This window comes from Lepidochelys kempii, chromosome 6, assembly GCF_965140265.1.
Source record: "Lepidochelys kempii isolate rLepKem1 chromosome 6, rLepKem1.hap2, whole genome shotgun sequence".
Taxonomy (NCBI): domain Eukaryota; kingdom Metazoa; phylum Chordata; order Testudines; family Cheloniidae; genus Lepidochelys; species Lepidochelys kempii.
In genome coordinates this window covers 119,270,369-119,285,071 of record NC_133261.1, presented here as the reverse complement: position 1 = coordinate 119,285,071, position 14,703 = coordinate 119,270,369, and the positions used below count along the sequence as shown (strand labels likewise).

The following is a 14,703-nucleotide window of genomic DNA, read 5'->3' as shown; positions in this document are numbered from 1 at the left end:
GTCTGGAACTGCCTAACTGAAGCTATGAAAGCAGAATGGAACTAGTGTGCTCCTCAGAGGGATAGACAAACCCCTTCCTGAAAGCATCTGATACATCTGGTCCAGCCTCCAAAGCAGCTGAAAGCAGACTGAAAGAATCACTGTAACCGATCTGTGGACCTCAGTGAGATGACTAACAAACTATTTTGTCTTACTCAAGTAGCTAATTTTATTGACTGTGATTGGAAGGATCACTCTAACCCAAAGTGTGTTGCGAGTTTCTTTTAAAGGGGTCACCAGGGCTGTTGTTTGACACCCTGCCACCAGGGGCAGAAGCTGAAGCCCGGGCCCCACCATCCGGGACTGAAGCCAACACATGAGCAACTTAGCTTCACTTGGTCCCCTCTGGAATGGGGCCATAGGCAATTGCCCTGCTTATCGTCCCCTAACGCCGGCCCTCATTCTAGACTCTAAAGAACCTAGTGTAATACAGGACACTGGAATTGTGTAGTAATTTTTGTTGTCGGAAATAGGTTGCAATGCAATGAAGTTTTGAGAACCCCTGACAACCCATCCCAAGCATTCACAGTCTGGAATGCTATTGTCAATATGCAAGAGAACATAGCACCCTCTAGTGGCTTCAAAAACACTGCAGCCCACAGAAGACAGAAAAAGAGGGGGGAAAGAAAAGTGGAGGAAGGTGAGGAGAAAAGTGATAAAAAGAAAGGGAGGGGGAGGAGGGCCTGACAAGGAAAATTGAAGAGGGGAAAGATAACTGTATTAATCCTCCAATTGAGGAATGTTTTCCACATAGACCAGCTAGTCTAATTGAAAACGTAAGTCTGCTCCTCAAAGACTAGCCTAACCCTAAAATACCGTTTGAAAATATCTCTGATAATAAGCCTCCCATCTATAGCATGTAGCCCTCAAAACATCCAGCAATTAAATTAAGTTTGCTGCATTGGCTAAATTTCGTCTGGTTGTAACAACAGGTTTTTCAAACTTTGCAACTGGAAACAAATGGAACTGAACAAATGGAAAATATAAGTTACCATATTAACCACAAGAGTTAACTGTTCAAAATTAAAACTGTGCAATACTTCTTGGAGAGATCAGTCTCTTTACAAAAAGATCATTCACAACATATCTAAGCCATATTGCAGAAATTTTAAAAACATCCTGAGTGAAGAGAATCTAAACTATTTCTAGAGAAAACTAAATAGAAGTTTATGTATTCTCATTCGATGCTTAGAGCATCTGCGTAAAAGGAAAGTAGAAATATTACTTCTCCCTGACCCTGAATCATTTCTGACCCAATTTCCAAGCTATTCCAAATACCAGTTGATTTTACAGTGCTGTATATCCAACCCACAGTACCCTTTCTAATACAATATAACCTGCAAAACAATACTTACATAACCCTGAAAGCAACACACATACAGAACCAGATTGCAACCAGTATTTTAAAACCTAAAAATACAACAGTTCTGGTATCCGCATATACAGTAAGAAACAAGAAATCAAACCAGGGTTAAACTTGACCTATGACAGTGCAAATGAGGCAGAGGTCCCTAGTGACAGAAAAAGGGCCAGGATGAAGTGACACAAAGCAGTTAGATCACTCTTTTGGATGGCGGTGGATAGTGTATTGTCAGAACTCACAATACATACCTCCAAGACATCCACAAGATTCTTCAGCAAAACCAAGATAGACAAAATTTCAAACACATACTCCCACAAAAAAAATGTTTTAAAGAAAACCATCATTATATCTTTCAAGTGTTTTTCATGCATCATAAAGAAGTGAAGGACACAAACACGTTCCTAAAATCCTCTGCAGGTCACCTTAGACCATAAGAAAGGCCATACTGGGTCAGACCAATGGTCCATCTAGCCCACCATCTTCCGACAGTGGCCAATGTCAGGTGCCTCAGAGGGAATAAACACAACAGGCAATCATCAAGTAATCCATCCCCTCTCGTCCAGTCCCACCTTCTGGCAATCAGGTTTAGGGACATGCAGAGCATGGAATTGTGTCCCTAACCATCTTGGCTAATAACCATAGATGGACTTATTCTCCATGAACTTACTGATTCCTTTTTGAACCCAGTTATACTTTAGGCCTTTACAACATCCCATGGGTGATGAGCTCCACAGGTTGACTATGCATTGTGTAAAGAAATACTTCCTTATGTTTGTGTTAAACCTACTGGCTATTAATTTCATTGGGTGACCCCCTCACCCCCATTATTGTGTTTGTGAAGGGGTAAATAACACTTCCCTATTCGCTTTCTCCATAAATTTCATGATTTTATAGATCTCTATCGAATCCCCCCTTCGTTGTCTCTTTTCCAAGCTGAGAAGTCCCAGTCTTTCTGTTCCACACTCCTAATCACTTTTGTTGCTCTTCTCTGTACCTTTTCCAATTCTAGTATATCTTTTTTAATACTGCATGCAATATTCAAGGTGTGTGCATACCATGGATTTACATAGGGGTATTATTAAATTTTCTGTTTTATTATCTATACCTTTCCTAATGGTTCCTAACAGTCTGTTAGCTTGTTTGACTGCCACCGCACACTGAGCACATGTTTTGCGAGAACTATCCAGTGACTACAAGATCTCATTCTTGAGTGGTAACAGTTAATTTAGAACCCATCATTTTGTATGTATAGCTGGGATTATTTTTTCCAATATGCGTTGCAGCTTAACAAACTATAACATTTTATATCTAACTACAGTTTACAACAAACAACATAAAATAGATAAGGGATTAAGAATGCAAATGTTATGTACATTTCACTGTTTTAATCAAAATCTGAAAACAAACCAGTGCTCTAGCTAATATACAACTTTGAACTATTTTTTGGTCATACACTGTCAGCAGCAGACATTTTTCTGAAAACAATTTTGTATTAGGGAATATAATTAAACATTCTAATTGGGAGATCAGTCCTGAAAGTGAATATTTTAACACTGGAAATATATTGACCTTACACTTTCCCATCATCCCTCAATCCCCACTTCTTACAAAATACCAGTGAACTAGTGATGACAGCTAGGTCAGGAGCCAAAATAATTTTTTTAAAACTACAACAACTCAATACTTTTGAGCTGGGAGCTGTGGGGTTTCCCCTCTGCCCGTGGCAGCTGGAAGCTTATGCGCCCCCCCCCCTCCACCCACGGCGACTGGGAGCTGCAGAGACACCATATTTCCCAAAGAGAAAACAGGACACCGAGAGCTGCTAGCCCAAGGTGTTCTCTCTCCCAAGCCCCCGCAAAAGGCTGTTGCCCATTGCTGGAACCCTCAGGAGTCTGTCACCTGTCACTGGAACCTTACAGGGAGCCACCTGTCACTGGAACCCTGCCAGGGTCCTGCTGCCTGCCAGCTCCGGAGTCCAGCAGCCCCTTGGGCTGAAGCAGAGAATGGTATGGAGGTCTCTGGAAGTCACGGAACCCGTGACTTCCATTACCTCTGTGACATAAACGTAGCCTTACTTATGTTAAATTACACTGCAAACTCCTCAAGGCAGGGACCATCTCTTCCTATGTATTTACAGAATAACTAGCACAAAGAAGCCAGCAATACAAACAATAACGCTGTACAGCCACATCTGTTACTTCTACTTTTTGTTTTAAAATTGCTGGAAAACATTTGGAAAGCATCTCTCCTCTCCAGTTCTCCAGGAAGATCCCAACACAAGTAGACTGTGCTCCTTATATGCACAAAACTGATATTAGTAAGAGTGCTCCATGTGTACACACTTGATATTCTAAAAAGAAAATCACAATTAAGACTCACCACATGGATTGGAGAGGAGAGTTTTGCCCAATATTTTCAAGAAATCAATAGTGACTTAAAAATAGTAAGACATACCAATATAATTAAGAACGTAGCACAAAAAAGTAAAAAGGCTTTTTAAAAACAGGACTATTAAATCATAATTACTTTGCAAGCAATGCAAACATAACAGAAAGCTAATCAATTACATAGTACAAAGAATACCACAGAATGACGGAGATTCATACAGTCTATGTAAGGCTGAAACACCTGTTGCTTCATTAAACAGCCAAATATGACAACATACAAATTTGAAAATATGTATGCACACTAGAAAAGGCCAGTGGTCCAAAACCTATCAGGAGCTGATATTTATAAAAGTACTGGGGAGGGGAGGGAAACACTACACACCTTTACTACTCCACCTACTTAATACTTAGTTATAGGCAATTTACTAAGGGGCAAATGCTGCCCCTTCTTCTATATCTGGAATCACCAATCATTCCCCTATAGACTAGAGACAGCCAGCAAGGGTAGAGGTTATTTCCTCTGACCAATCTTTGAGTTCCCTTGTATCTTTGCTCTGAGATAAGGACAGGGCTTCCCCCAAAATAAAGATGAAGTGTGGACATTTGCTTATATTAAGGTTATCAATATTAACCTGTCACTCACTAAGACCCTAATCCTTTAAACACTCCTATTAACATCCCAGTGGAGTCAACTGAACTACTCACATGTGAAGTTATTTGAAGGAATGGGTCTTTGAAGGAATGGGTCCAAGAAAGAACAAAGATTTGAGGGAAGAGACTGGGTGAATATGAGCTACCTTTCATCTAACAAAAAAAAAAAAAGACTCTTTAAAAAAGAAAAAAAAAACCTAAGGAAAGGTGCAATCGATCTTAGCATCTTCTCAAAAAGAATACAGTTTCTAATAAAGAAAACAGAATGGGTGGTCTCCTCAATACACAGCAACATAAACCAGTCAATGTATGGAGTATCCCATTATACTACCTATTTACCTGTGAACACATAATGGAAAATGAAATAAACAAAGGAAAAAAATTACACACACATTTAACGTTATCAGAGATATGGAAGAAAATTACATCATTTCTGTGGATGTTCATTTCTTCATATCACTCACAATTAACTTCCATTTTTAACCTTTCATCTAATGTTTTTGCAAGATATCATGACAGCAAAAAGAAAATAAATTAAAATAGAAGAAGCCTCAAAGCTTTATTTTTTAGGGCGATATGAACTATGGTGCCTTTGAGAGCAAGAAGCACACCCAGTCAACAGACAAATATTAAATGTTTCAAAAAAAGGGAATTTAGTTCACTTATGGAATGTTCCAAAAGCACACAAATTTTGGAGATAGCTAAAGACATTTTTAAAAAAAGGCATTCCATAATCATCAGATATACAAATGCAAAAATTCAATTTAAACAATGCATATGCAGTAACAAGAGTGCAGGAAAATGGAAGAAAATGGATGGAGTTTCACCACAGATTTGGAGAAAACCATGAAGTAATGTTTACAAGTATTTAAAATAAAACTATAAAAGTTTAAGATATGGGATAATACCTGCCTCCCTCACAGGGGTAAAACAAGGATTATGGCCCCAATCCTGAACTCTATGCATGTAGATGGACCCTTCTGCCCACAAGGAGGCCACTAAAGTCAATGAGCCTCTGAAAGAGTCCCAAGGTTCCACCTGTGTAGATCCAACTGCAGGACAGATATCTTAGTTAGCATTTGAAGATGAAAAGCACAACTAAATCCCAAGTTTTTATGATTATGTAAGAAGGTTGTCTAATGGAGAGATCACAGGACTGTAAGTCAGGAGTTCTGGGCTCTATTCCCAATTGTGCCAATACTGCACTGTGTGATCTCGGACTTATTAATGGTATTGGCATTTGTAAAGCATTCCAAGTAACTAAAGTGAAAAGTACCATATAAAAGCAAAGTTTCAGAGTAGCAGCCGCGTTAGTCTGTATTCGAAAAAGAAAAGGAGTACTCGTGGCACCTTAGAGACTAACAAATTTATTTGAGCATAAGCTTTCATGAGCTATAGCTCACTGCATCCGATGAAGTGAGCTCTAGCTCACAAAAGCTTATACTCAAATAAATTTGTTAGTCTCTAAGGTGCCACATGTACTCCTTTTCTTTTTATATAAATGAAAAGTAATTCATTCCCAATGAAATCAACAGAACTACTAATGTAAGAGCTAAATGTTTCACTTTTCACTATGTAAGAATAATAAATATAAACGTGATTACGGGTTGCAGGATTGGAGCCTATAATTATGACATAATAATGAGGGAAGATAAATAATATTCTTATGATAAGACAAAGACGAGATCAAATGTAATTGTACTTGGAAAAACCAAAGACCACATCCCACAGTCCTTACTCAGGCAAAACTCCCATTGAAGTTGATGGGATTTTTGCCTCAGTAAGACCTTCAGCACTTAGCCTAAAGATAGGCTTTTATACGAAGATCATAATAAAACTTGACCGATAAAGAAAACAATACAATAAATCATATATATAACAAAATGTGCAACAAAATGTTCCCTTTTCAGACAGTGCTTCCTTTTTGCTGTTACAGAAATAGTTTCCATGGTATTAAACGATTTAATAAATGTATTAGTACCTCAATACATTTCATAATATTGCAGTAGCAAAGCGATTGGTGAAGGAGGACTTTCCCTCTCTGTTTTGGGAAAAGTAAAAAAACTTTTCCAAAATTAAAATTAACCTTCAAGCTGAAATTTCTTGTCAGCCTAAATGTGAAATAGTTTTAGGCTAGGTCTACATTATAAACTTATATTGGCATAACTACGACCCTCAGGGGTGCGAAAAATCCACACCCCTGGGTGATGCAGTTATACTGACCTAATCCATGGGGCAGACAGCGCTATGTCAATAGAAGGGCTTCTTCCATTGACACAGCAACCCCCTCTCACAGAGATGGATTAACTACGCCAATAAGAGAAGCTCTCCTGTCAGTGTAGTAGCTACACAGAGCAGCTGCAGCATTTTAAGTGTAGACTTGCTCTTGGAAAAACAAAGAACAGGCAAACAGAATTATACTAAGGTATCAAAGAATATGGAACAGGGTGGACGGGGGATGTTTATTCCTGATGTACTTACTTTACATTTGTCCTGATAGTACAAAACAGTTTGAATTTAAAATTTCACAGTTGTCACTTATCTCATCTTCCCTAAGAAATCAATTACTTTACTCGATGAAACTAGACATGTTTTTTATGACAGAAAAAACAGTGTGCAGTACATTCTTTTCCTATTCAATTTCAGTGCACACCACTCAGCACATCCTTAAGCGCACATACAAGTATAAGGCAGCACTGGAAAGAGTCTGGAAAGTCTAGCAGCACTTTGGTTAGGTTTTGGTGCTTGATATTGAAATATATATACAGTATATTTTTTTACCTCCTTCCCACCAACTTCTCCTTTGTAGCTTGCACCCGTATTGATCTACTTCTAGATATGTCTACAACACAACCAACACAATGTCTGAGGCAAACCAATGTTAATTAAAACAAAATAACCTCCAAACAAAAACCACACAAACAACAAAAAATCACACACCAGACAAGCAAAACCAATTATTTCATGATTAAACAGACAAGACTTGAAGGTCAACAAAGCAAAGCTTTGTTGTTGGACTACCGGATTGAGATTGGAATATAAATTCCAGAGATGAGGCCTCTCCATTGAGACTGCTCTCCCACAAACTCCCAAATCTAGGGGAACTGTCAGCTCTGACAATCTCACCAGCCCCTTTTAAAAGGCAAAAAGGCAGCCTTTAAGGTAGTCAGAACCCACACTATACTATCGGGTGGTCAAAGTGTGGCTCATGAGCCATGTGCAGCTCTTTTACAGTTGAAGTGCAGCTTGCGGAGCCCCCAACGCCCCCCAATTCTCCATTTATCAGACTGGGGCAGGGGGGACCCCAGGCTTCTGCCCTACGGCTGGTGGGGTTAGGGGCTTCTGCCACAGATGACTGGTGCCTGCTGAGAATGGGGGGGCACAATTTAAAGGCCATCCCATCCTCCCCCCCCCCCCAAGAGCTTGAATCACGCCCCCTCAGGAGGTGCTGGGAGGGAGGGGAGCTGCTGACTTGTGGGGCTGCCGCAGGCACTGGGGTGGGAGGGGGAGAGGAGCTTATCCACATGGCTGCTGGTGGGTGCTGAGCACCCATCATTTTTTTCCCCATGGGTGCTCCAGCCCTGGAGCACCCACAGAGTCAGAGCCTATGCCCTCAGTGGCCCTTCCCTGCAGCTCCCAGGTAGTAGCTCTGCATGGACAGGCAGCAGAAAAAGTAACATCTCCCCCGGCAGTTTGCCACTGCTTCTCCCCACTGCTGCAGCTTCTAGCTTGCCGGCTCCACCAGCTGCCTTGCAAGGAGGGAGCCTGATGGCACCATGTGACCAAGCAGATCAAAAAACCCTGGCAAAAATCAGGGGGGTGGCACTTTACCCCCCCCATCACCTCTGGCAGCAGGGGTGGGGGGGGGAGGAGTCTCCCACCTGTCAGGGCTCATGGCTGAAGCCCCAGCAGGCGTGCCCCGACTCTCGAACTTCTGAAGATTGTCATATGTGGCTGGGAGGGTCAGTAAGTTTGGCCACCCCTGCCAATTAGGAATCCATAAAATTTACCAATATCTTCAATCACATGCTCTTATTAATGTTCTTATTCCTATCTGAGAGAACCATACAAACAATAGGGGGAATAATTAAGTCAATGGGAAATTTACTGAAGTCCATGGAATTATCCTTATGTTTCAAGTCAAAGACAAGCCAAAGAGTTTGCAGGATTGGGACCTAACAGCCTATCCAAGGGAAACAGTGAAACTGACTATACACAAAGGGTTGGCAATGCATATGTTAAGTAAAAGTTAAATATATATTCATATTTTTCACTCCTTTCAGCTTTAGTAATATTGGGTATTACTGGTAACAATAATAGGTAAAGTGTATTATAGCAAAAGTGTGAATTTTAGTTGATGGTGTCCCTTCAATAGATATAACCTATCTGAAGCAGCAGTATTAGGCCCAAATCCCACAAATGAATCACCACAGGTGGACCCTTGTGTCAGCATGAAGGGCCTCCCATGAAATCAATGAGAAATAACTTACAAGATCAAATCTTCAGTTTGTAAGCCGGGGCACTGTAACCACTGCTTATTATACTAATCTTAATTCTTTCACCGATATTTAGTGCTCCATGTTTGTCGTATTCACACACTGTCTCTTGCAGTAACAGTTAAGTCCCAACCCTGCAAACACACACATTCTTAACTTGACCAGCATGAGTAACCTCATTGATTTCAATGCGTATACTCATGGTAGTCAAGTTAAGAATGTGTGTAAGTGTTTGCAGGGTTGGGGCCTTAGATAGTAGGGACCAAATTTTCGTTATATGTGCATAAAGTGCCTCGTGTATTCCTTGAATGAATCACTAGGAGCCACTGCAATACAAATAATTAATAACAGTTGTAGCAACAGTTTGCTCATTTTTATATAAAATGTAAATCTATTTAATTTCCAAAATTTAGTCAAATTAACGAAAGGGCAAATTGTCCTTCTTTATGAACCAGAGCCGTAGGTATTTCAAAAAAGAAAGTGTCACGGATGACAGGCCTAAAATTTAACTTACAATTAAAATACTATTTTTAAAAAGTTATTTGGCTCCTGATGTTAAAAACTCTAGTAGCTCCACAAAAAAAGTTCTCAGACATGTTATAAAAATGACAACTCCACTGAGAAATCCACTAACAAAAATTCAGGCAACCTGGTTTTCTCTCAATTGATAGATGCATATAGAAGTGTGTATTTTTCATGTGTTTATCCTTTCTTGCGAGCAAGCAGGGTGGCAGGATTCTGGTCAGAGCAGGTCCTTTACATATTTAAATACTTTGACTAAACACAAAAGTATCAGACAAGTAGAGAGAAGGGATGTGGGAAATGTACATATCTGCAAAACAAAACAAAGGTGATAGGCCTAAACCTACTAGCTCTTGACAATGTCCAGAATTATGAACTTCAATATCAGCTACCACAATGATCAACTCTAATATTAACTTTAGTTAACTGTACTTATTTTCTTCCCTTGTAAACAAAAAGTAGAATGAGAAAACCTAGAAATCTGCATTTGACCACTTAAGTCTCTTCAATAACAGTTTTGGAAGGCTGAATGGATGACAAAATGAAAAATACACACATCCTTTTCCCTGCAAGGACATGATTCTAAGAGCTGCTCTGCCCCCCAGACTTGTACTAAAAATCAGTGGGAGTTGAGAGCACTTAGCTCGCTGCAGAAAGTGCTTGGCAGATCACAGAATTCAATGCTAAATTAATATCATTCACATCTGCTAATGAATCATCTTCTCATTTAAAAACTATTGCCACATTGGATTAAACGTTAAGGGTTGATAACCTAAAATATGTGCAAAAAGCTTGTGTGCCTTCAGACTGCCAGCAATGGTTCTGTTAGTATTAGAAATCAGAACTTCCACAAGTATTGCAAACAGTAAACACATATCCATTCATAGATGCAAGTTTTCATTTTTAATATATTAATTGATGCCAATTTTTTTTTAGCTTAATAAATATTAATATGGCATGAACTGTTTCTCACTCACAGGTCAAATCCCCCCTCAAATTTCTGTTATAATACTTTTTAGCACAATCTAGATGTCTACTGTAAAATAAAAATATTTTAATCATACAACTGATCTTGAGCCTTACCTTTTAGAAAAGGCAGAGGAGTTAATTCAATAGGCTTGCTCTGAGACCTAAACTGGGAGGAGCTTTGTGACCTCTTCTGTCTGGCTTTTCTGACGGACTTCCGAGAAAATCCGTCTACTTTATCCACTGACGGAGGAGTGGTTGGTGCTGAGGACATATCCCTACTGAAGGGAAACACACATTATAAATACATTCCCAGTGGATGAAAACAGGTAAAGATTAAATGAGTTTGTCAAGAGCCTCCTCCTTCTCCTCATTCACATCCCTCCTAAGAACCCACTTGTGACATCAAAGAGAGATGGTCCATCAATTTACATATTGGCCTTATGAACTAGCTTCATGGTACTATTGTAATTCTTGTCCGTTCTCTCCCCTATTTTGTCTATGGCCCTCACTTGTTACACCATGTCTGAATTTAGGCACTGATTCTGCAATCAGATCCACACATGTGGACACATGTGTATCCATCAAGATCAGTTGATGTCTATGGAACTCCACAGAGGTCCGGGAGTATGCCTGTGTAGACCTGTCTGCAGGATCAAAGCCTTCGATCATAAGCTTTTTGGGTCACAAAATATCTTTTACTTGTTTTCACAAAGCACCATGCACACTTCTAGGAGCTCAAAAATAATAATGAATTTTAATATTAAAGTCACAACTACTTTATAGGACAATTAAAAACAAATAAAATTCAGTTTACTATCCATAAAGAAAGGTGGGTGTTTTGTGGAAACATTAAGTTCTCTAAAATAGACTGCTATGCTTTAAAACCAAAGAAAGTTCACTAGGTTTGGTCTACACTAGCAAGTTATGTTGGTGTAACTACATCACTTGGGATGTGGAAAATCCACGTCCATGAGCAATGCAGTTATACTGACCTAACTCCCGTGTAGACAGCACTATGTCAAAGGGGGGGGGGGCTCACCTGTTAATATAGCTACCGCCTCTCAACAACCAAATTCTTGATTTTTACCAGGCTTGCCTTCTCTGACAACAAAAGTTAAACCACATTTTCTCAGTGAAGTGGAAAGAACAGATTTAAGAAAAAAGATTTAGCCCCAGATCCAGCAAACACTTACATGTGTTCAACTTTAATCAGCAGAGCTACTCACAGTAGTCACAGATTCATAGATATTAAGGTCAGAAGGGACCATTATGATCATCTAGTCCGACCTCCTGCACAACGCAGGCCACAGAATCTCACCCACCCATTCCTGTGAAAAACCTCTCACCTATGTCTGAGCTATTGAAGTCCTCAAATCGTGGTGTAAAGACTTCAAGGAGCAGAGAATCCTCCAGCAAGTGACCCGTGCCCCATGCTACAGAGGAGGGCGAAAAACCTCCAGGGCCTCTTCCAATCTGCCCTGGAGGAAAATTCCTTCCCGACCCCAAATATGGCGATCAGCTAAACCCTGAGCATATGGACAAGATTCACCAGCCAGATGCCCAGGAAAGAATTTCCTGTAGTAACTCAGATCCCACCCCATCTAACATCCCATCACAGGCCATTAAGTCTATTTACCATGAATATTTAAAGTTCAATTAATTACCAAAATCATGTTATCCCATCATACCATCTCCTCCATAAACTTATCGAGTTTAATCTTAAAGCCAGATAGGTTTTTTGCCCCCACTGCTTCCTTTGGAAGGCTATTCCAAAACTTCACTCCTCTGATGGTTAGAAACCTTCGCCAAATTTCAAGTCTAAACTTCCCAATGACCAGTTTATATCAATTTGTTCTTGTGTCCACATCGGTATTGAGCTTAAATAATTCCTCTCCCTCTCTGGCATTTATCCCTCTGATATATTTATAGATAGCAATCATATCTCCCCTCAGCCTTCTTTTAGTTAGGCTAAACAAGCCAAGCTCCTTGAGTCTCTTTTCATAAGACAAGTTTTCCATTCCTCGGATCATCCTAGTAGCCCTTCTCTGTACCTGTTCCAGTTAAATGTGTGTAAATGTTTCCAGGATCAGGGTCTTACAGCATGTTTTTGGAAGGTCCTGAGAGCACTCAATGTCCATTGATTCCAATTATCTAAAGGACTACTATTGCTAATGGGAGTTGATTTTGCAACCTGCAGTACACCTTGAAGTCCTCATTTTGTTAAAATATTTGGGGACTGATCTGATTCATAAATAATTTAAATCAACATTATTTGGATTTTTCTTATTATGCAAAATACTTTATAAGTATGATTTTTTAAAAATTATGTAAAGATGAGGGTTGTTAAATGAAACCCTCTCAACTTTAATACGTGAAAAATTATTGTGTGTGCGCGCACACACACACACAGTCTACTGAAAATATAAAATACATAACTTCTTCAAGGAACCAAGAGGAATCCCTTGATATTGGACAGTGAAGCCGGCATCATCCAAAAACAATTCTTATTTCATCAACTTAATTTTTCCTCAGGTGTGGCTTCATTATCATCCCAAATAATACATCCTATATTTAATAGGCTATGAGCAACACACTTCTATACTTGAAACAGATGTTATTTACCAACTGAAACAGATGCCAACATCACCATGACATCAAGGGGCCATGGAAGTTTCATGGGAAAATCAGACAAATTATATGGAGAAATGTTATATACTTTCACTTCAACAAACCAATTTGTGATTCCTAAGTAAGTGGAGAGTAGAGTCTCTCAAAATATACAAACACAAAAAGTTACGTTTTGTCAGCAGGACTCTGGAAATAACAAAAAATGACACACATTCTAGATCTGTTATTCCTATTTCGCCTAATTAAAAAAATTTTTCATCTCCTCGTCAGATGTAACTGTTAAAAAAATCTAACCATTTCCCCAGAAATATTTGTACACAGTCTCAAAATGGAATTGCTAAGAACATTAACGGACAAAGACTGGAGCAGTTCACTCAAACTGCAGGATCATTCTGTCAGCAAGAGGCTTTACCCACACTTCTCTGCTGTAAATTTAGTAACAGTTTCTCCCACCTGATTTATACATTATTAAATTCTAATTCTAATTCAACAAGACTACATCCAGCCTTAACAACATTACAGTAAACACTGGTCACTTTTTCACATTCTTAATTGATCATTTAAATGCACTGAAAAACACTATTTCCATGGGGAGGGGGAGAAGGAATGAGGTTTTTATTGAGTGCAGCACAAGTGGCGGATAACTGCATTTACAGCTATAGCTTTCTCAATAGAAAGTGTTTATTTATAACACGGGAAATTTTTTAGTATTTTGGTAAATACACAGCGACACACACTAGAGACTGTCACCGCTGGGGACAACAATACGAGGAAAGGCGAGTGAATGTAAAAATACCGATGGATGTCACTGCAAGCGGCTAGGCAGGAGCAAGCGCCCCCACTAAGCACTCCGTGAAAGCAGGGGTGTAATTAGCTGCATTCTGACGGGTGTTACTGGATGTCATTTCCCTCCGCCAGGGGATAAGTAACACAGCTGGACTCTATCCTTTACCACCCCCACCCCGTGACCCCCATCTTCTCCAGCGCTCCCCGATCCTCCCGCCCTTCCCGCGGCCCTTCCCCCACGCCGCGGCCGGCTCGCTGCCCTCTCGGGGCTGGGGGTGAAGTTACCTTGACCCTCCTGGCAGAGAATTCGGAGCCGAGGAGGAGAAGGCGGAGTGAGCCGGGCTCGGCGGAGCGCGGCCGATCCCTGGCGGCGGCCGGAGCGTCGTGCGCGCCGGGCTCTGTCCCTGCAGCTGCAGGAGCCTGTAGGCCTCGGCGGCAGCGGCCTCCTCAGCGCAGGGCGGCGTTGGCGGCGGGCTCAGGAACGGGCAGCTGCTCGGGCTCCGCTCGGTCCCGTGCGCTCGGCGCGGCCCCCTGCCTGCGATGGCTGCTGTCTCACTCACATTCCCGGCGGAGCCCTGCGGAGGGGCCTGCGGAGGGGCGGCCGAGCGCGGGCCGAGCGGAGAGGAGCCGCGGTACGGCGGGCGGGCGGGCGCGGCGAGCGGCGCTGCGGCTGGCGCTGGGGGCCTCCTCTGCCGCTGGCTGGCTGGGGGAGCGAGGGGTCCCGGCTGTCTCGGGGTCGCGCTCGGGCTCGCTCACTCCTATTGTCAGCCACTCTCACTGGGCTCCGGCCATGGCACACACACAACCGAACGTGCTGCCACCGCCCACAGCCCGCCCCCCGCACACGCCCACTCAGCCTGCC

The 14,703-nt window shown here is 41.3% G+C and overlaps 1 protein-coding gene across 13 annotated transcripts in view; it reads right to left on the bottom strand.

Moving 5' to 3' along the window:
- Positions 1–14,697, bottom strand: part of PPP2R5E (protein phosphatase 2 regulatory subunit B'epsilon) — a 107,464-nt gene extending 92,767 nt beyond the window's left edge. For 6 of the 13 annotated variants that reach the window (XR_012159591.1, XR_012159593.1, XR_012159592.1 and 3 more), the window contains exons 1-2: positions 14,127–14,695; positions 10,542–10,705 (exon numbers count right to left, since the gene is read on the bottom strand). Coding sequence is in view for 8 of the 13 variants with exons in the window: in XM_073349894.1 (XP_073205995.1) it covers positions 10,542–10,698 (157 nt within the window). In the remaining 5 variants the exon portion in view is untranslated. Of the gene's footprint in view, positions 1–10,541; positions 10,706–14,126 lie in introns of all 13 variants that reach the window. The other 7 variants (XM_073349886.1, XM_073349890.1, XM_073349891.1 and 4 more) reach the window with 5 other exon arrangements.
- Positions 14,698–14,703: the final 6 nt, after the last annotated feature.